The 22,759-nt window shown below is 39.6% G+C and overlaps 2 protein-coding genes across 4 annotated transcripts in view; both read left to right on the top strand.

Annotated features, from left to right (window-relative positions):
- The window catches only part of amfra (autocrine motility factor receptor a), a 41,866-nt gene extending 28,484 nt beyond the window's left edge, over positions 1 to 13,382 (top strand). Inside the window, exons 12-13 of the mRNA XM_048605736.1 lie at positions 2,310 to 2,497; positions 11,088 to 13,382. Of these exons, the coding sequence (XP_048461693.1) occupies positions 2,310 to 2,497; positions 11,088 to 11,241 (342 nt within the window). The 3' untranslated portion in view covers positions 11,242 to 13,382. The remainder of the gene's footprint in view (positions 1 to 2,309; positions 2,498 to 11,087) is intronic.
- A 1,803-nt stretch (positions 13,383 to 15,185) lies between these two features.
- Positions 15,186 to 22,759, top strand: part of bbs2 (Bardet-Biedl syndrome 2) — a 57,359-nt gene continuing 49,785 nt past the window's right edge. For all 3 annotated transcript variants that reach the window (XM_048605739.1, XM_020531212.2, XM_048605738.1), the window contains exons 1-2: positions 15,186 to 15,469; positions 16,299 to 16,424. In XM_048605739.1, the coding sequence (XP_048461696.1) occupies positions 16,308 to 16,424 (117 nt within the window). In that variant the 5' untranslated portion in view covers positions 15,186 to 15,469; positions 16,299 to 16,307. The remainder of the gene's footprint in view (positions 15,470 to 16,298; positions 16,425 to 22,759) is intronic.

Raw genomic sequence — 22,759 nt, 5'->3', positions numbered from 1 at the left:
AACTCCTTTGTCTGTCCAACTGTCTTTCTCTCTCTCTTTGGGCTCTATCCTATCACTTACTCCCTACCCCACTCACTTCCCTATTTTCTGCATATAGACTGACGTTTTCCCAGCCACCATCAGTTCTGAGGAAGGGTCACCAGACCCAAAACGTTAACTCTGTTTTCTCCTCCACAGATGCTGCCAGACCTGCTGAGCTTTTCCAGCAACTTTGTTTTTGTTCCTAATCAAATACTCTCCTTGATAGGGTCGGTATAGCTCCAACAGTACTCAAGCTTGACACCATCAAAACCAGAGCAGCCCACTTGATTGGCACCACAGACATTCATTTACTCCACTACCAATGCCCCGAAGTAGTAATGTGTATAATTTACAGGATGCACTGCAGAAATTCACCAATGCTCTTTAGACAGCACCTTCCAAATCCACGGCCATTATCATCTAGAAGGAAAAGGGTAGTAGATATGTGGGAACACCACCATCCTGTCGTGAAAATTCATCACCATTTCTTCTGTGTCGCTGATTCAGAATCCTGGAATGCCTTTCCTAATGGCATTGTGGGTGTAACTACATCAAATGGTCTGCAGTGGTTCAAGGCATCTACTCATCACTGTTTTCTTGAGGGTAACTAGGGGTGGACAATAAATGTTGTCCCGGTTGGTGCCACCCACATGCCATAAATGAAATTTGCCATGCAGAACTTCTCTGTATGTAATGATGTACTGCATTTCGGTAGAAAGAATGGGATTGCATCCTCCTTGCATATCATTAAAGAAACAATACCCAAGTTAATAAGGGCATTTTTTAAAAAGGAAAGCAAAGTGTTTGAGTTCACTTCTAGCAGGATAGATTTGAAAACTCGAAGTTATGTTAGGCTTGCGTATAATCTTGGCAACACAATACTTGTACTACAGACAGTTTTAGTTTTAGTCTCTTAAGGGTAGTGAAGTACTGCAGAAAATGCAGGCAATATTTATTAAATAACGTAAGAACTGAGATTATACCTGTCAGGAAAGATTTGAACAGGCTAGGGCATCATTCTAGAAAACAGAACTCTTGTAATGTGGTAGTTCTTTTTAAGATAATGAAAAGATTTTGTATATTAGATTTTGAGAAGACGTTTCCACACTTGGGCAAGATTGAACCTGGGCTTTTAAGTAAAAGATTGGAGCAAATAAATCCAATATGGAACACAAGCTATTTTTGTCCAGAATGTGGAACTCTCTACCACAAGGAGTAATTATGATGCATCATAAAAATATGTCAGGAGAATCTAGATTATTGATTTCACCATCACATACTTAGAGGAATATTGATGGATTTAGATAAAGGGTGCAAGAAGGCTTTTGAGCATAAATACTGGAATGGACGTTCTGGGCTCTCATTTCGTAACTCTTTGTGACTTGATTGCGTGCTTACATACTATTTCGTCTTTAAACTAGGCATAGTGACTAACAATGTTACAATACCACTTCATTACACTTTTCACCTACATCAAACATAATGCCAGTTTCCTTTCTAATGAGTGGTATGCTTTGAGCTGATTTGATTAGTATAACTTTTATTTAGTTAGCGGCAGAATACCTTGCTGCATATAATTGCTAATGGACTGAATGGAATCTTTAATTATAAAGATATTTACCATTTAGCACCAGCTAATTTCCCCATTCTACAGAAACTTTAAATAATACTTTCATTTTGTATGTCTTGCAATTTGATTTTCTATCCATATGATTGATTAGGAGCTATGATGTATTGGCTCATTAAATTATATTCTCTTCTAAACTTGTAATTATTTAAATCTCATTTAAAATGCTTCCCTGTTTAAAAGGCTAACAAATAAATAAAATCAATAATAGTAATAAATTGACCCATTTCTAGACTGCTTTAAAAAGTACCGAAAGAACTGCAGATGCTGTAAATCAGGAACAAAAACGAAGTTGCTGGAGAAGTTCAGGTCTGGCAACATCTGTGAAGGAAAAAACAGAGTTAACGTTTCGGGTCCGATGACTTAAGTTGTTCCTGTCAGTTTTGATTGACTTTTTCGTGTTCGATCCTTATTAACAGAGAATCCTTGTTCTACGTGTAATGTGACAGCTGCTGTGCTTGTTGTTCAAGGCTAATCCTTCACAATGCATTCACGTGAAATCGAAGTTAACTGCAGCTTGTATGTTAATGACTTCTGCAGATTTGAGCTTTACAACAAAATGTTTATTCACTTATTTGCATTTTCTGTAAAATGTTTTACTATGAATTTGCTTAAATGCCAGCTTGCATGACTCATGAGAGTGTCATGTTCACTTCCTCAGACTGATCATCCAGCCCTTGAATTCAGCCAAAGTGTTGGGGAGATATTTGGAACTGGCCCTGAGTTTCCACAAAATGATGTTCTGAATGAGGACTTTGAGGCACGGGGAAGTCGCTTCTCAAAGTCAGCAGATGAGAGACAACGAATGTTAACACAGCGCAAAGAGGAGCTTCTGCTTCAAGCCCGGAGGTATGGTATGCCTAAGGGGTGAGCGAAGTTTGTGTTTAGTCCCTGGCTGATAAGAATGTTCAGTGATTATGGGAATTCTTGAAGACTTGTACAGCATATACAACATTGTCAAGCAATTTTAGAAACTAACGAGAAAATGTTAATCTGTTAACTTGGATGTGAAGCTGTTTAATATTATTACTCCTCTTAAAGTTCAAATTCTTATTTAATTAAATTTATTGCATCTCTTAAAAAAGGCAAGATAGCAAAACTGAACCCAAATAAATTTTTCACTAATTTGAGAACCGGCATGAATTTGTAAAGAATTGGTCATATTCGACAGACAAGTTTGAATTTTTGAACAAGTGACAAAAAGCATTGAAGTGTGGAATGTCTATGGAAGTTACCTCAATGGACTTCCAGAAGGTATTTAATTGAGTCCCTTGTAAGAGACTTGGCTAAACTTGAAGCTAGTGGAATTAGAGGCAGATAATTGACCAGTTAAGAAATTAATTGACAGGAGACAGCTTGAAAATGATGGGCAGTACTTGGCAGGATATAAGTAGTTATATCCTGCAGGGCTCTTCTCAGTGATTAACTGTATTTATTAATGATTTGTATGATTGAGTGGATAGCCATATTCACCTTGTTTACAATGCCACATCTATCTTTATGTAATCTGCAATACTATAAAATTATGAAAATATATTAATAGGCTAAGTCAATGGGCAAAAATGTGACACGTGGATTTTGACAGAGCCAAGTGTCACGTCGTCCACTTGAAATTTTAATAAAATTGAGCATACTTTAAAACTGATGTAAAAAGTAAAGTCCAAAGAAATGTATCCATATCATGAAAATACCATGGACAGATAGTGGAAATAAAAAAAAAAAATAAGCTCATGAAATGCCAGTCTTTTGATCTAAAGGACTAGAGTGCAAGTTATGCTACAGTTGTACAAACTTGGGCCACATCTACAGTATTATGTTCACTTTGGGGCACAATCAGTACCTTATTTATAAGGTGTGTTTAATATAATGGAATGTTCCAAGGTGCTTCACAGGAGCATCATAAAGCTAAGCTTGGGACCAACCGTGTAACAAGGTCAGACAACCAAAGCTTTGGTCAAAGGGATAGGGGTTTTAATAAGTGTCTTAAGGGAGGAAAATAAGGTAGAAGAATGTAGGGGAAGGTATTCAAGAGCTTGAAATAAAACAAATGGAGGAAAAACTGAAAGAACTGCAATTGCTGGAAATCGGAGGCAAAAACAGAAATTGCCAGAGAAACTAAGAAGGCCTGGCAGCATTTGTGGAGAGAAATCTGAGTTATCGTTTTGTGTCCAGTTACCCTTAAGTTCTTCAGAATTATAGTTTAGTGACTGAGGACCACTTTAGAGGTGATGATAAGCTTCACTTGCTTTCACGTTGCCTTTGCATAATAACCAAATGTTGGTATGCAAATGAAAAGTGGAAGGAAGGCCAGATAGAGATCCTTGCGGGTAACAGGACAGGAGTGGGAAGAAATGACATTGGTATTGATTCTCTGGCTATGATAACATCTGTACAATGGCATTTAGGTGGGATCAGTCCGACTCCCAGCTGGATAACAGTGGAAATGTAATGTGGACAACTGTGTTAAAGGTTGCAGACAGCTTGAGAATGAGGAGGACAGAGGTATCTTTGGAAGGATGTTCTTAACCTCTGAGGAATTGTCATGTAGGTTTCCAGACTGAATCCCAGACTCTGAGGGTGAAGTTATGCGGAGAGATGACATTTTAAGGGGTTTTTAAATAAATCAGTTCAGCTGGGAAATAGTTTGTTGTTTGGAGGATAGGACTATGAAACATAGCCTTCAAGATTGTTTCAGGAGTAAAGATAGGTGAACCTGCAGAGATTGAAACTCATCTGCAGGCTGTCAGAGGTACTATATGCAAAAAGATTTTTTCGCCCATAATGCCCTCATCAGTCATTAATCATCTATCTACCTTGGTCCCATTTTCCAGCACTTGGCCCATAGTCTTGTATGCTGTAGTTTTTGATGTGTTCATCTAAATAGTTTGTAAATAGCTTGAGGCTTCCTGCCTCTACCACATTTTTAGGCAGAGAGTTCCAGATGTTTACCACCTTGTGGGTAAAAGGGCTATTCTCTGACCCTCTTGCTCCTCATACTAAACTATGTCCCCTGGTTTTTAACCTCTCCTTCTAAGGGGAAAAGTTTCTCCCTGTACCTGAGTTATGCCCCTTATAACTTATTATCTCAATCAGATCTCCCCTCAACCTTCTTAGTGCTATGGAAAACAATGCCAACCTATCCATTATCGCTTCATAGCTGAAGCATTCTAGCCTAAGCAACATCATAATGAATCTCTCCTCACTGTTTGTAGCATAATCACATTCTTCCTATAGTGAGTTGACCAGAAATGCGCATAGTATTTCGACTATGGCCTAACTAATGTTGTGTACAGCTCCATCAACCCTCTTGCTGTTGTATTCAATGCCTTGATTAATAAAGGCAAGTATCGATGAAGCAGACAATTTCTGGATTACTTCCAGTGCCACATGCTAGTGAGAATAAGAGTAGAAGAATAGGGCAGATGAATGCATGGCTGAGGAACTGGGGCAAAGATTCAGATTTTTGGATCATTGGGATCTCTTCTGAGGCAGAGGTGACCTGTTAAAGAGGTACAGATTGCACCTGAACTGGAGATTTACTAGAGCTACTTGAGAGGGTTTGAACTAGCCTGGAAGGGGGATGTGACCCTGAACAGTAGTGAGACAAAAGAGAATGTTGACGCTAATGCAGAAGTTTAAAAGAGCAAGTTAAATAGACAAGTCAGGAAAGAGCACAGAAAAGAATGAGAGAACCCTGAAGAATTAAACTGCATTTATTTCAATGCAAGAGGTCTGATAAGCAAGGCAGATGAACTCGAGGCATGAATGGGTAAACAGCAGTGGGATATGATAGCTATTGCAAAAACATGGCTGAGGGAGGGACAGTACTGGCAGCTCAATGTTCCAGAGCACAGAAGTTACAGGAAGGATAGAAGTGGACACAAGAGAAGGGGGAGTGGCGTTTTTGATTTAGGAAAATATCACGGCAGTGCTCAGAGAGGATATTCATGAGGGATCATCCAGTGAATCCTATATGAATGGAACTGAGAAATAAGGGAGTGATCACTTTGATGGGATTGTACTATAGGCCCTCCATTATTCCTCAGGAAATTGAGGAGCAAATATGTTGGAAGATTGCAGGTAACTATATGAAAAATAGGGTTGTAACAGAAGGGGATTTTAACTTGCTAAGCATAGACTGGGACTGCCATTGTATTAACGTCTTAGATGGGGAGGAAATTGTATGTTCAGGAAAAATTTCTCAGTTAATAGGTATGTGGCACTACTAGAGAAGGGCCAAAACTTGACCTGCTCCTGGGAATTAAGGCAGGGCAAGTGACAGAGGTGTTAGTGGGGGAGCATTTTGGGACCAGTGACCCTAATTCTGTTTGTTTTAAAATAGTTATGGAAAAGGATAGGCCTGGTCCACCAGTTAAAGCTGTAAATTTGAGCAAAGTGAATTTTGATAAGACTAGACAGGAATTTTCAAAAGTTGATTGGGGGGTGCTGTTCAGAGGTAAAGGGATGTCCATTAAATGGGTGGCTTTGAAAGGCTAGATAATAAGAGTTCAGAGCCAGCATTATTCCCGTTAGTGTGAAGGGCAAGGATACCAGGAGTAGGGAATGCTAGGTGATTAGAAATAGTGAGGCTCTGGTCAAGAAAAAGAAGAATGCATACGTATGGCCAGCTGGGATGAAGAGAATCCCTTCAGGACTATAGGACGTTTTGGAGTACACTTAAGATGGAAATCAGGAGGCAAAAAGGAGACATGAGATAGCTTTGGCAGACCAGTTAAGGAGAATCCAGAGATACTAAAAGTATATTAAGGGAAAAAGAGTAACTAGGGAGAGAATAGGGCTCCTTGAAGATCAACGAGACCATCGATATGCAGAACGACAGGAGATGGATGAGATCTTAAACAAATATTTCCCATCAGTATTTACAATGAAGAAATTCATTGGAAGCGAGGGAATTTGGCGGAAGTAAATAGTGACGTCTTGAAAAGAGTTCATGTTATAGCAGAAGAGCTGCTGGAGGTCTTAAAAAGACAAAGATAGGTAAATCCCTGGGACATGATCAAGACATTGTGAGAAACTAGGGAAGAAATAGCAGGATCCCTAGTGAAGATGTTTGTATCATTCACAGCCACAGGTTAGGTGCCAGAAAACTGGAGGGTGGCTAATGTTGTGCCATCCTTTAAGAAAGGCTGCAAGGAAAAGCCAGGGGACTACAGGCAGGTGAGCCTAATGTCTGGTGGGCAAGTTGTTGGTGGGGATTTTGAGAGACCGGATCTATGTGCATTTAGAAAGGCGAGGACCGATTAAGGGATCATCAGCGTGGCTTAGTGCTTGGGAAATTGTGTCTCACAATTTGAGTGCGTTTTTTTTGCAGAGGTGACCAAGAAGATAGATGAGGGTATGTTGTCTTTTGTCTACATGGACTTTTGCAAGGCCTTCAAGATACCGCATGGTCAACTGGTTTGTAGGGTTACATCACATGGGATCTAGGAAAATCTAGCTAATTGGATGCAAAATTGGCTGCATCGTAGGAGATTGAAGGTAGTGATGAAGAATTGTTTTTTGGTCAGGAGGTCTGTGACCAGCAGTGTGCCGTAAGCATCGGTGCTGACTCTGCTGTTTATCATTTTTATCTAAAACCATTTGGATAAGAATGTAGGAGGCATGGTTTGTAAGTTTGCAGATAACAGTAAAAGTGGTGGTTTTGTGGACAGTGCAGAAGGTTATCTAAGAGTGCAATAGGCTCAACTAGGCCAGTGGACTGAGGAATGGCAGATGAAGTTTAATTGAGTAAAATGCGAGGTATTGCATCTTGGTAAGACAAACCAGGACAGGACTTACACAGTTAATGTTAGGGCCTTGGGGATTATTGTCAAACAGAGACCTAGGGGTGCAGGTACATAGTTCTTTGAAAGCAGCATCGCAGGTATACAAGATGGTGAAGAAGACATTTGGTATGCTTGCCTTCATTGATCAAAGCTTTGAGTACAGGAGTTGAGACATCAAGTTACAGCTGTACAAGACGTTGGTAAGGCCACATTTGGAGCACTGCATATAATTCTGATTGCCCTGCTATTAGAAGGATGTTATTAAACTGGAAAATGCGCAAAAAAGATTTGCAAGGATGTTAGTGGAAGGTTTGAGTTATAGGGAGAGGCTGGATAGGCTGGGACTTTTTTTCCTCTTAAAGCATAGGAGGCAGAGCAGTGACCTTATAGCGTTTATAAAGGAGGCATAGTTAAGGGGAATAGCCAAGGACTTTTCCTCCGGGTAGGGAAGTCCTAAACTTGAGGGCAGAGGTTTAAAAGGAGAGGAGAAAGGTTTGAAAAGGACGCGGGGACAGCTTTTTTACACACAGGATGGTGCATATATGGACCGAGCTGGCCGTGGAAGTGGTAGAGGCAGGTACAATTACAACATTTTTAAAGACATTTGGACAGTTACGTAGATAGGAAAGGTTTAGAGGGATATGGGACTAGTTCACTTTAGGAAATCCAGTGGGCTTGAATGGTTTGGGCCGAAGGGCCTGTTTCCATGCTATATAACTCTATCCCACATGCTGTCTTAACCCACCTTATCCTTCAAGGATTTATGGATCACATTAAGGTCCTTCTGTACTTCCTTAGGTCCTGACATTTGACATGTACTGTTTTGCCTTGTTAGTCCCCCATCCGAAATATATCACTTTTCAGGATTAAATTGCATTTTCCATTCTTCAGCCCCATATGACCAGCTCTTCTGAATTGTATTGTCGTCTGACTTTTTCTTCCTCACTATTTACCATACCTCAAATTTGTCTTCTGCAAGCTTACCAATAGTACTTCCTGCTTTCATGTCTCTATTATTAATGTACACCACAAATAGCAAGTCGTTCAGCCTGAACCCTGAGATACGTACTCGATAAATGCTTCCAATCATGAAAAGTTTTCATCCATCACCCTCTGCTTTCTGCCACCAAGCCAATCATCATCATCATCATAGAATCCCTACAGTGTGGAAACAAGCCCTTTGGCCCAACAAGTCCACACCGACCCTCAGAGCATCCCACCCAGACCCATCCCCCTATAACTCACCTAATCTACACATCCCTGAACACTACGGGCAATTTAGCATGGCCATGTTGAATTCAGTTTCACAAATTGCCCTTAATCCGATGGGCTCTTAGCTTCTTAACCAGTCTGTCATGTGAGACGTTGTGAAGAGTCTGTCTGAAGTCCATGTAAACTACAACTCAACTGCACACCTAGTCACTTCTTCAAAAACTTCTATGAAATTTGTAAGATATGATCTCCCCTGACACAAGAATGCTGACTATCCTTGATTAAACCATGACTGTCCAAGTGACAATGACTTCTGTCCATCAGAATTTTTTTCTAATAGTTACAGTACTGTGCCAGTTGATGCTGGGTCCAATGTTAAAGTTAAGTCTGAGATAAATGAATTTTTGCTCACCCAAAAGAGTTGAGATAAAGATGAAGGTGGCAGTGTATCGTTGATTCGTAGATTAGCACATTGAATGGTGGAACAAGTTTGAGGGGCCAGATGATCACCACTTGTCCCTGTGTCATTCAAGGTTGTTTCATAGGCATTATTTAAAAATACAGCACAGAGCCCCATTAAATTCATGCAGAATTACTGCTGATAGTAATAAGTGAAGAAATGGCTGGAAGAGGAACCAATTTTTAGTCTCAAAAATAAGCCTCACTAAATCCTTGTAATGATCTGGTCGAACACGGAATAAGGAAATCTGCAAAAAGGCACCTAATCCTACAAATAGACATACCACAAATGAACAGTTTTGTTTTTTAAAAGCATTGCACTTTAATTTTTATGCTCAGCCGCTCTGGAACCCATGCAGTATGTTTTAAGACAGAATACAGACTGTAAAAAGCAAATTTCTTGTCTGTTTCATATTCAACATCTTATTGCTTTTGCGACCAAGAATGACATGAGGTACACAGTTTATTCATTGAAAGTGCCGAAAAGACTTTGTTCCCCGTTTGCTGGTGAAATGAAGTCCAACAGGCTGAGGTTCTGGGCTGTTGAGGAAAAACCTGTTCTTCACTTAGTCCCTATGACATTTATAGATAACACATTAAAGATGAATGACCAAAAATAATTGATCAAGTTTTATTTATTAGCATAGTAAATTGTCCCAAAGTTTCACTGTGATAGCAAAACAAAGTTGACAGCATATTGTAAAGGAGATATCAGGGCTGATGACTGAAAAATTATAGGTTTTACTGTCTTAAATAGCTTCGTATGGACTCAAATGAGACATTGCATAACATTAACGATAAAGTTATCAAATAATTACCTCAAAGTCAGGAAGAGAGAACTTCAATTTATATAACACCTTAATCGAGTTCAGGACTTCCCAAACTGATTTAAAATTTTTGAGAAGATTTGTAGCTCAGGTTGTGAATGAGGTTGTAGACTTGCCCGCAGAGATGGTGTGTTTGGTTGCAGACGTGTAATCACCCTGCTGGGTAACATCGTCAATGCGCCGTTGGTGTTCTGTCCCGCTTGTTATTTATATGCCTCAGTTTGCTGGGGTGGCTGCCATTACTTCCGGTTCTGTTTATTGAACTGGACCCGATGTACAAACCACTGAAAAACAGAACCGGAAGTAATGCCAACCACCCCAGCAAACCGAGGCATATAAATAACAAGCTGGACAGAACACCATCGCTTCACTGGAGGTGCACTGACGATGTTACCTTGCAGGGTGATTACACGTTTGCAATCAAACACATCAGCTCAGTGAGCAATTCTACAACCTCAACTTCCCAAACTGTTTTATGATCAAAACGTACTTTTGAAGTGTGGTTAATTTTGCAATGTAAGACATGTGACAGCTAATTTTCATGCAATTTTGTTATTTTTAATCTGCGTACTATACTTTGGTACTGCCAAAGAAAGAGATTCTACTGGAGAACAATGATTTCCATAAAATATCTTTAAAGTAGGCTGCATCACACAGTTTGGCACCGTGCAGTATGTAGAATATTAATATTAATTTATGTGAAGTGTGAGGCAGGGTAGAGAGAGTGCACAGTTTATTTAGTAGCATCAATTTGCTTATGGCCTAGAACATTATTACACGTAAGTATTATAAGACTTCCTTGATTTTGTGGTGAACAGATGCACCCAGTTAGGACAAAAACTTATGCTCTGATCGTGAACTTATCAGTATTTAAACTATTACATTTTTAAAATGACCGGTCTTCAGGTGCTGTGCAAGTGAGTTGGATAAGTATTAGTGTTTTGATTTGATGGCCCAGCGGAGTGCTTTCTTACTTGCTGACAATGCACAGTCATCCACTCTTCTCAGCTTGTTCACTTCAAGACCGTATCAAGTTCAGAACTCAGACCAACTACATATCTGAGAAAGTCTACAGGTTTAGAGGGATTCTTGGGAGGAGAGAGATGACTAAAATTGTTGCTTATTATAATGACCTGCAAATTTATCTTCTCACAGACGGTACGTAAATAGGAGCCAGCATGAAGCAAACAATTTGTCAAATGAAAGCACGTCCACTGAGCCACCTCTCAACACAGACTCTCTTACTTTGCGACGTCGAACCTTAGCAGCTGCAGCTGAAAGACGTCTCCAGCAACGACAGGACTCCTAGTTCTGAAGATGCAATACTGGGAACTTAGAATCTTTACACTCTCTGAACCACATGTCTGGCTCTGTTTTTGCAGCAGCAAGGGGAATAGCATCCCAAACCACTTTGCAAATCATGTCATTGAGCTGGAGAGTTGTACTATCTCGTAATGTGGCTGCACTAATGGAGCTGGATCACAACAGTATTTGGGGTGGGAAATGGCATGGATGTTTTTTTTAAATACAGCCTTTGAAAACAATAAACAGCTTTTTACCTGCAAAAAATAAATCTTAGTAGCTGCACGTGTCTGGAGGCTACTTTTAAACTACAGAATTTATGCAGTCTGCAAGTTTGCCTGTTGTGGATTTTGGAAGGCTGTCTAGTTCAAAGAACTATTGGGCACTACAGCATTGCTCCCTGGGGCTCATCTGCAACTGTGCTGAAAAGTGACATAATGTGTGCTGCGGTATTTGGCAACTAATTTCATTTCTTTGTGGTTTCCCATCATACAGAAAGCATGGAACAACTTTTATACCTACAGCACCCATACGCTCTCCTCCTGCAGGTGGTATGCAATAAATGCCTGACTTCTACACAGAACTTCCATGCCATTTTGGCACAAGAAAGGTTTAATTCTGTTTCTGATTTTCAAGTTCTTTACTGTTCTATTTTCAAATGATCACATGTTATCTTAACTGCAGTTCTGTTACCACTTTGCATCCCAAAAGTTCAAGAAAGTAATCTTTTTCAGAAGCTGGCTGTTTCTGGCAGTTTCAACTCAGCGTGTCATGGCTATGGATCGATTTGTTTTTGATATCTTCAAGTTAAAACCCAGTTGGTCAGTTAAAGATGAAGTATGATTGGTTGGGGCAGTGTGATGCATGGGTTACATAGTGTCATTTCAGTATCTCGATGAAAGTACCAAGCCTATATTTTTAAATAGATTTAAGCAACTTCAGCCTGTCCTTCCCAGAACTTGCTACCTTCAAAAGTGTGTGCCAATCCCACTACAGCCATAGTCATTCTCATTTATCATGAAAATTACACTATCTAATATTTAGTAGCATATGGAAACATGAAAGCTAGCATCCTGTCCACTAGGGATGTATTTTTGGAAAGTTGGCTGTGATTTGCCAGAAATATCCTTTAAGTTCTGAATATTTGGGGGTGGTTGGATTTATTTTATCCAGCTGTATGGTGTTTTATATAGGGTCTGTGGTACTGATCATGTAACAACTTGGTGACTTGAGCATTAATTTTAAATAAAGTATTGCACGTTTGCTCTTGCATTCAGCTTAATCTTTATAACCAGAAATGCAAATTGCAGAATTTGCTTTTGTTTTTATTCCCTAATTCTTTCTCCAGTATATTTTGAGTACAGTTTGATTTTCACCCATATTATCTCAGATAACATGTTACTATCCTTTAAATTCTACCAAATATTTCAGCATGTAGACATTTGGATGACTTGAGAGTACTTGCTGGTCTCTGCTTTGTTTGAATAATGCGTTTGGATGTTTTACCTCAAAATAATCACTGCTGCAGTTACAATAAGTTGAGGTATAGCTTTGTCCAAAAATCTTGCTTTCTGAAATAAGTAAATGCCTAACATTTTACCTTCCTTCCCATGGATGAACTGTAGCCAATTTTTAGAAAATTAGTTCAACAAATTATATGGAATTTGAGGTTAATTTCATCAACTTAATTTTTATGAATATTCAAAGGAACAATATTCTGACTTTTTTTCAGATTCTGCACTTAACTAAGGGTAGGAGGGATGGTAACTGCTGATGCTGATACAGGCTTTACAATAGCTTTGTAGTTCTGTGTTGAGGGGTGGGGTCTTTCAAATGTCAGTGCAATGTGATTAAGTGTTTATACTTATTTTTGACTTTTTTTAAACTGAACACGAGCCTGATGTAAATTGTGATAGGAACACTTTATTGTGCACTTGTAAAACAGCAATCTCTTAGAGCCTTTCATATTGTACTGAAGTCTCTCTCAGGGATGGGTGAAAGTGTAACACCTTTGCAAAAAGCCTTGTTGTGATGCTTTTCCTTTGAAATAGTTTCCAATACACAGTTTGTTTTACGTATAAGAGCTATTACCCTATTTTTGTTTTTCTGGAATTATTTAAATAAAATGCATTTTCTGGTTTGTCCAAATGAATATCGTTAACATTCATTTTTCAAGCAGCTTTACTGAGAGGATTTCTTTATTGAATGTTTAACTGATCATGTGTTCTTGACCTGATTCCATTGTATCTGGCCCTTTCTGTAAAGAATTCTCTGATTTACACTTGTGTTAATACTGTTCAATATCAGGGATAGGTTTTTCACTGGAAAGTTCGTAGTATAGATCTGGAAACCATAACGTACACAGTGCTGCAACGTTTGGAGCAGACTTGAGGGTCGTCAATGGTCTACTCCCGATTTGCATGATTTGGCTGTGCTGTTACTCTATCAACGATAAGGACGTTATTGCTATGTAATGGACGCTTAAGCTACTTTGGACACAGCAGTTTGCATAAACAGGAACATTCTGAGTCATGCAGGTTGTTTTAAATCATTCGTGCAGTTGTGTTCTAACTGGGCACCATAAATCTAGTATAAGTATAATCTAGGATGGGGGAAAATCTGTCATTGTGCTTGCTTTTCAAACTGTTCAGCATGCTCCAAGTGGATGGGTAGGTTTTGTGCGCAGTCTTGGACTTTGTTATGGTGTACCTTGCCATCAAATAGCTTTCTGGTGCTTAACTATACTAACACAAACATTCAATGGTTACATAAACAAGATATTGATAAGCATCGAGCAGCACAAATTCTTGAAGGTTGGGTAAGTGTGGAGTTGGGAAAACATTGGCCAGAAACAAATGATTCAGTTAAATATTGAGGTCCTGTTTACATGGCAATGCTTTCCAATAGCAGAGGCTACAATTTGGTTTAATATGTATACGGTACAATCACTTTATCCCTATTGTACACAAATGGTTTACTGATTAATTCTCCACACCAACCTTGCGAAAACTTGGCAAAAATTGCTAAATTTCCAACTGAATTTACATTTTCTGTCAAGTTTTAGTTTTTGTAGCACTTTTTCCTTTTCATCTTCATAAATATGACTTGGTACCGATACTTGGCAGAACAGGCATAGAGTCTCATAAAAAGGAAAGATAAAGCTTTATCTCCCAAAAGTGTGGAATTTCAATACAGGTCCACCATAATATAATGCCATCTAAAATATCTGTCCACAACTATAGTTTAATATACATGCGAGATCTATGGCATGAGTGTCAATGTTACAGATTCCTTTCTGGACATACTCCAGAGCGATGGGGGAATGCAGTGACCTTCACGAGTAACATTTCGACTCCGTGGGTTTAAATTTCCTTGACTACAACCATTAATGTTGTATTTTATGGAATTTTAAATTGGGTGATTTTTAATTGTTTTAAAACGCTAAGGGGATCGAACAGAGAAACAAATTGCGTTGATTTCAAATACATAACAGTGTGTGGAGCTGGAGGAGCACAGCAGGCCAGGCAGCATCAGAGGAGCAGGAAAGCTGACGTTTCGGGTCGGGACACTTCTATGATCTGTGGAGAGAGTAACAAAACCGTGTTTATTTTTCGGTTAATTTAAAATATTAAAAGAAGGTGGAACAACGTTCACCTATGACGGATTGCCTAACTGAACAGTAGACATTGCTTCACTAATACGGGAAAGATGGTTTGTGTTGTACGTATTTTTGCATCAACACATAAGTAGGCCATGTCGAAAATACGCGTTCGAGAAACCACCTGTATTAGGGGGTACTATTATTGTCCCACATTGAGCGCATTGTATACAACAGCTACAGTGTAGTGGTTGTTATGGCAACAAATAAATCCCACCCCTTGTGGCATCCCCGTGACCTCTGGTTGATGTCATTGGGTAGCAACGGAAAGACGCCACGAGAGAAAGGGGAGAAATCCGGGTCGAGGACAGAGGTAGACGGAGGGAGGGAAATCTGGGCTGAGGACTCGGACAGAGGAATCCGGGCCAAGAAGAAAGGTGGAGGGAAATTCCGACCCGCGGGGAATACAGTGCGGAGGAAGGGGTGGAGAAGAGGAAAGGGAGATCAGTCCGGGCCGAGGAGAGAGACCGGGCCAAGGCATAGCGAGGCCGACGTTACAGAGCGGGACCGAACCGAAAAATCCGGACCGGGGAGAGCGTGAATGAGAAACACACACACACACACAGTCTGAATCAAGGTAAAACGGGATTGGGTGAGGGGCCGTATCCCAGCACTGGTGTATAAACTCCGACTGCTGGCTGTTAGGTGCACTCGAACTGATCGAGTTAAGAGAGTTGCTCCTTGCTGGGATAATCTGCGGAAAATCCCTCACGTATCTCTGGGGCAGGATCAACCAGGTTCACTCGGATTTGATTACTGTTATGATGGAGTACACCACTCAGACTAAAGATCATATTCCTAAAACGAAGGGGGTGGGATGTCAGAATTACGAACCTGAGGCTGTCACCAAATGTTAGAAAATAAATAGTTAAGCTCGTTCATGAGGGACAATATCACAAATTGAATCTGCATTCGTGAAAATTGAAAGCCAACTGCAAAAGTTCTAAATCTAACTAAAATCCCCCTTGTATGCATAATTCGACATTATTCATGAAACATTAATCAAAAGATCGTGCCTGTTATACCGTGATTTCACTATAATTCATATTACCTTAATCCATATACTGTTCTTCGTGTTACATTTCTTGAGCACAACCACTCAGCAATATTTTCAAATAATTAGTTATATAAACAGAAAATACACAAAGGATCAATTGACATGAACTACTGAATAACTATGCAATGAAATGTAAAGTCAGTTTTATTTATGCAACCAGCAATGGGATCAATAGACCCCAGACTTGTACCTGCGTTTCTGATGCCATTAAATATTGCACTTGCTATTGTTCTTACTGGCAAAACAATCCACCTTTTTGTTTCCTAACATTCTAATCATTTTTTTTCCCTTGGTTTAAATTTTCTGCTCCAGATGATAATCATTGCTCTATCCTCTTCTATATCTGCAGGTGGTAGCCATGCTTGTCCCAGTTTTCTCGCTCAAGCTAAACCACAGAATCAACCCCCGGATGGTGACTGTGGGGAAATATGATGGCACACACCCTTGTCTAACTGCTGCTACCCAGGCTGGCAAGGTACTGCCATACAATGTGTTGCTAGTGTAATCAGGAGTTGAGGTACTGAGTTTATCAGAATCAACTGTAATTGAATTTAGATTGTAACTTTGAATTAAGATATTGAATAAGGAGCTGTAATTACCAGTGAGGGCACTGGGTAACAGTGATGGCTTATATGATGGCACAGACCCTTGATTATTTTGTCCGGTGTAGTAATATAATGCAGTAAGTCAAACTGCTAGACCATTTTGAGAGAATGGTAACTGAAGCAAGCGACCATATCTATTGGCGTGACCACTAAATGAGGGCCTATAACCATCAGCAATGGCATCAAATAAGGAGATGTGACTATCAGTTTTCATCCATATAGAATCTTTAACACAGAATGCTCAAAAGCAGATTGCAGAGGCATTAAGAAAACCATAAATAACAAGTCAGTGAAGGAAATACTGAAGAATAACCATTTAAAGACTTCAGGTTTAAGGTCTTTAAAGAGGACAAGGGAAGGAAAGGGGTTAAAGGAGGTTTTGACAGTATGGAGTCTAGCCAGCTAAAGGCATAGTTGTTAATGAGGGGTGCAGTGAGTTTGCATAAAGGGAGTGGCAGAGAAATGGAGAGGTTGGGGATTCAGCTATTTGGCTAATAGAGGTTGCAGGGGTCAGGAAGTGCTGAAGCAGTGTCAAGATTTAAATACAGAAATTAGAGTTTGAAATGTTGAAGCATTTGGAAAAAGGTAATAAGTGTAGGTCAACAAACACAGAGGGAATAGTTAAGTGAAACTTAGTGCAAAATATGGTGAGCTGAAGTTTTACAAGGGTGTTGGCTGGGCGACCAACCAGTATAACGTTGGATTGGCCAAGTCAGCAAATGGTAAAAGCACAGATAAAGCACCAGATGGCTTAAGGCAAGGACCGAGGTGGGCTTTGTTGCAATGACAAAACTTGGTGGTCTTAGTTTCACCAATGTCACATATCAATAAGAGCAGGAGTAGGGTCATTCAGCCTGTCAAACTTGCTTCACCATTTGTGGCTGATTATCTAAATCATTACCACTTTCCCATGCTATCACCACATCTTTTCATGATATTAATATCCAGAAATCTATTGATTTCTGTCTCTGTGCTCCATGATTGAACTTCGAAGGTACTGAATTCCAAAGATACATCTCCCTTTTAGCGAAGAACTTCCTTCTCATCTCAATCTTAAGTGCCTACTCCTTTTTCTGAGACTCCGTCCCCAGTTCCAGATTCACCACAGGGGAAACATGTCACACCTTGTAAGGATTTTGTAAGTTTCAACGAAATCACTGCTCATTTTTTTGGAGCATGAGAGAAGACAGCGCCAGTTTCCTCACTTTCTCTTCGTAAAACAATGCTACTATCCCAGAGACTAGTCATGTGAACAAAAACAGAAGTTACTGGAAAAGCTTAGCAGGTTTGGCAGCATCTGTGAAGAAGAGATCAGAGTTAACGTCCGGTGACCCTTCCTCAGAACTGTTTTGTGAACCTTTGTTGCACTCCTCCTGAGACAAGTATGTCCTTCCTTAGTTAAGGAGTCCAAAACTGTGTGTAATGCTTCTGTCAATGCAGTCATCCACAAGAAAAAATTGGTGTTAAAGGTTTTGTTCACAAGTAAACAGATATTCTGGAGGAGATTACAAACAGGGCCATTAATGGAGTACAAAGAGGTAAATGGGATGAAGCGAACGTGCGCAGGTTTAGCAGGATGGCTGGGAGGTTTGATGGCAAGAGGATGGGAAATTTGGGATTGCTGCTCATAAAGATGCCATCATTGATATCTTGATGGAATCCATTAGATAATGCTAAAGTGGATTTTGTTATGGGGGAATTCAAGTCTGTGAAAATTGGAAGACAGAGGAGTAGCAATAAGTTGAGGTAAGGATTGAGAATGCAAAGTTACGCGGAGGGGACAAACAAAAGGTGGTAGACAAGGCCAGGGGACAGGGTATCGGAAAATACAAGTTCAGGCCCCATTTGAAAAGCAAAATGAGCCAGAATAGTAACTGAAACGTCTGCTTCTCAATCTATGATACATAGTCCTAGTGTTTTGCATAAGCGAAAATACAAAGTGAAATGCATTTAATTCTCAGGGTGGACACTGAGCAAGGAACAGGAACTCGTATTACATTCAAAAAATTTAAACAATTAAAGTTCACACTTTTATTTTTGTAAGCCACACTGCATAAAACTCAATCCCACTGATTATTTGCGTCCTGGTTTTATACAACCAATTAACTCTTAATCAATATCTTCGCCACCTGTTCCGTCCTACCATTAGGTCTCGGCATTCATTTCAGACCACAGATAATATTCCCCTTTTGTCTTTTTAGATGTATCAATAATTTGTAAAAAAGCAAAATTACAACAGAGTATATTTCCTTTCTTTCCTTGCACATTAAAGTTCCATGGGTGTTATTTTCCATGTATGTCCGAACATTTCTTAACTTGCTGATTTCTTGATATTTTCTGCTCGACCCTTTCAGGGATGTTATGACGCACATCTGGAGCAGGTGGGACTTGAAGCCAGACTTCCTGCCTCAGTGGTACAGACATTATCACTGCCTTGCTGCTTTTCTCATGTTTTCACAAGTTTCACAGAATTTATTAAACTTAAAATAAATACAAAATAGTTGATACTTAATAAAAGCAATAGATTGCTGTCGATCTGTACTGGGATGCAAGTTTGTTACACTGATTGGGCATGTTTCTCTTGTTCTGTTCTTCTTCCATCTTCCTTTTTGTGAAACAGTCCACTAAGAACTAGACCTTGCTGACTGTTGATACTTCTTAACCAACCAGTCCAGGTGTGACTCAAACCCAAGTCTCCTGGCTTAGAGTTAGGGAAACTACACCTGCACCACAAGAGCTCTCCTTCCTAGCTATTTAAATATTTTCTGTTCAACCAGGTAAGAGATGTTATTACACACCTCTGGAACAGGTGGCACTTGAACTGGGTCTCCTCGCTCAGAAGGAGTACCATTGCCTTCCTGGCTTCTTTGTGAAAACAATCACGTGGCTGACCACTGCTATCCATCCATTTGAATTTTGAGATCGCTCCATTCTCCATCATCTGTGCTGAACCTCAGACTTTTATCTTTCACACTTTTCGTTGTGTGTGTATATTATCCCATAGTCACTTATAATTAATGTAGCACCCAATGGATATTGCTGTTGAATCCCTTTGCAGAATTTCTTCCAATATTTTCCCTAAGAAGATGTCATATCACCGAGATCCACCTCTAAGATACTTAGTCATGCAGCCCAGAAGAGGCCCCTTGAGTCTGCACCGATTCATCTACTTGTCTGATTTTTTTTTTTTAAACTTCCCAAGCTGTAGGGCAATATTTATCTTCCTTTCCCACAAGAAAAAATACATACCTTCCTGCACTCAAAAACTCATCAGAGGTTTTTATAAGAGGCGTTAATAAAAACAGTTTCATGTTCCTGGCATATCCCAATGATAGAAATTTCAAAACACAATGCTCCATTTTGAATATTTTGTAATGCCTTGTTTTCCTGAATTTTTGACAGTTGTATTGAATTCGTACTTCAGAACTGGCATCTACCTTCATTTGGGTGCCCAGCTAATTCAGTTGTCCAGTTAGACTTTGCAATTACTCTCTTTCAATTTGGGATGATGCTATATCTTTTTGTGAAGCCCTACATTGATTAATATCAACAGGGCTAATATTTTCCAAATAATCTTGCTGAAGTAATGTAACACTTGATCCATTCTACCTGATTTCCTACCCAATGTATTTAAAAGCTCCAGAAGCCTGACTTCTAATTTGAATTCTGCTACAAGCCCATTTATGACACCATTTTCAAATTCACTGCTGGTATGCCACAAAAAAATCATCTACATGTATCATAGATACTTGAAAGTTGCCCTTGTGATGGCAGGATCTGCTTTTTGCTGAAGAAAACCCAATTTTAATAAGATAGGTAGTGAAACAGCAGGTGGTGAAGAAAGCAAATGGTATGTTCGCCTTTGTAGTAACAGGATTTGAATATAGGAGCAGAGATGTGTTGCTGCAGTTGTACAGTGCCTTGGTGCGACAACACCTAGAGTATTGCATGCAGTTTTGCTCTCCTTATCTGAGGAAGGACGTCCTGATTATGGAAGGAATGCAACAAAAGTTTACCAAACTGATTCATGGGATGGCAGGACTGATGTATGAAGAGAGACTGAATTGGTTATGACTATATTCTCTGGATTTCAGAAGAAGGAGAGGGGAGTCTCAAAGAAACCTAACAGAACTAGATGGGATAAACACAGAATGGATGTTCCTGATGACTAGAGAGCCCAGAACCAGGAGTCACAGTCTAATGATATAGGGTAGGTTGTTTAAGATTGAGATGAGGAAACATTTCTTCACCCAGAGTGGTGATGTTGTGGCATTTTCTCCCACAAGAATATCGTTCTTAGGGCTAAAGGGATTAAAGAGAATGGGGAGAAAGCAGGAACAGGGTATTGAATGGGATGATCAGCCATGAACATATTGAATGACAGGGCAGGCTCAAAATGCCAAATGGCCTTTTCCTGTACCTATTTTCTATATTTCCAAGACAGTCCTTACTGAAGTACCAAATCTAGAGGCATCATTTAGGCCATAGACACAATTATATAAGTTCTAGAGTGTCCTGTTTTGGAGGACAACGAAACACTCATCTCTTAAGCAGATTCTCCTGTAGCTTTAATATCAGTTGATCCACACTCCCAAGTATTTAATGCTAACAAAGCCAAAAAATATCAGTTCAAACAATTTGATACCCCAGTTCAAAACCTTGTGCTACTAGCCTTACAGGCCTTATTGGGGGCACCTTTTCAGTGCATATCCATCTAGATGATAATCCCCTATCGTGCACTTTTGTTTATACCCCAAATTCTTTCCAGCTTTGCAGTTTTTGGTGTTTGGCATCTTTTGTCAACTTATACTTTGTTCATGGCCACTAAGAGTAGGTTTCTGCTGCTGGTGGTATTCCTGGTTTATACTATTTTCTTTTCTCCTTGTTAAACTACTATTACTATCTTGCCTTCTGTCTCTTTGCTGGGATGCTAGTATTTGATCTGCCCCTCCTATTAATAGGATTTTTTTCAACGATTCATGATCTCTTTCTAACGGCATGTTCGCTCCCAGACCCACTGTTTGAGCTTACGCTGCATTTCCTTACCTTCCGTCTTTGCACTTCATGTTCCCAATCTATGAGTGTAACCTCTTGCCCCTCGTCCTGTATGTTCATCCATCTTTTATATTTTCTTGTGGCCTTCCCTGCTTACTTATAGTAGTGACATTTCTCAGTTGACTAGCCCCTTCTGGTAAAATTTGATTTTGGTATCAACTTTTGGTAGTTGTCCTTTGGGACTTATGGCCTCGGAACTGGTCTGTCCATCAACAGAGAAACTGTCAATTATAGTAATTTGATTCTCATAGCTGTGACACATTTGGGCATGAAAAGGACCTGGTTTCTCACAATTTTCTATAACTCTTTCAGAATCTGCAAATCTATACAAAGCAATCTTGAAGAGTGTACTCAAACAGTCTGATTCCCATGCTATAGAATTATTTTTCTGTTGTTACCAGTAATCTTCCCGGTCTTCTTCTTAGGTGTAGAAGTAACCCAGGTCCATATTGTAACTCCATTCTTCCAGTGGTCATGAGGTTCATTTTCAGAAAGGAGCTGAGCAATCATATCTTGAAACTTTATATTTTGACCTAATCATCCTCTGCTATTGATGTTATCGTTCTAAAGATAACAGTGTTTAAACAGATTGCTGTCTACAGTTTTATGTAAGAGCTTTATTTCAATTAGTGACCATTCATAAAATTGTCCCCTCCCTGCCCCAATAACTGTTAATATATCCATTATGTGTTTTCCCCCTCTACATTTGGTTTCAGGCATTCCTTAAGACCATATTAGATGGTAACAACTCTCAGGGAGCCAAAGCACTCAGTGTGGTGAGGGTAGGGGATGCTATTGAGTGAGAAGCAGTACCTCTCAGACCCTACTAAGGACCAATAGCTGGGAGAGGATACTGTGTAAGGAGAGGATTAAGTAAAGAGCTGTGGGTGTGAGTCTAAAGGCATTTGCTGGTTTCATATAAATACCAATATAGATACTGAACCATGATTGGTTAAAAAGTCTGTTTGTTAATTATGGTTATTTAAAGCAGAGCGGGTCATTTTCTTGTTGTATGTTCGTTTCCAGTATTCTGAACACTTTTTCCAGCTGCCAAACCTTAACAACAAATCCACAAAAATGCCTAGGATTATATAATTATTCCATTGAAGGGTGCTGTTATGAGTGTTATATTGAAATGCTACAATATGGA

The sequence above is a fragment of the Rhincodon typus genome, chromosome 15 (assembly GCF_021869965.1).
Source record: "Rhincodon typus isolate 14 chromosome 15, sRhiTyp1.1, whole genome shotgun sequence".
NCBI lineage: Eukaryota > Metazoa > Chordata > Chondrichthyes > Orectolobiformes > Rhincodontidae > Rhincodon > Rhincodon typus.
This window is presented reverse-complemented; position numbering and strand designations above follow the sequence as displayed.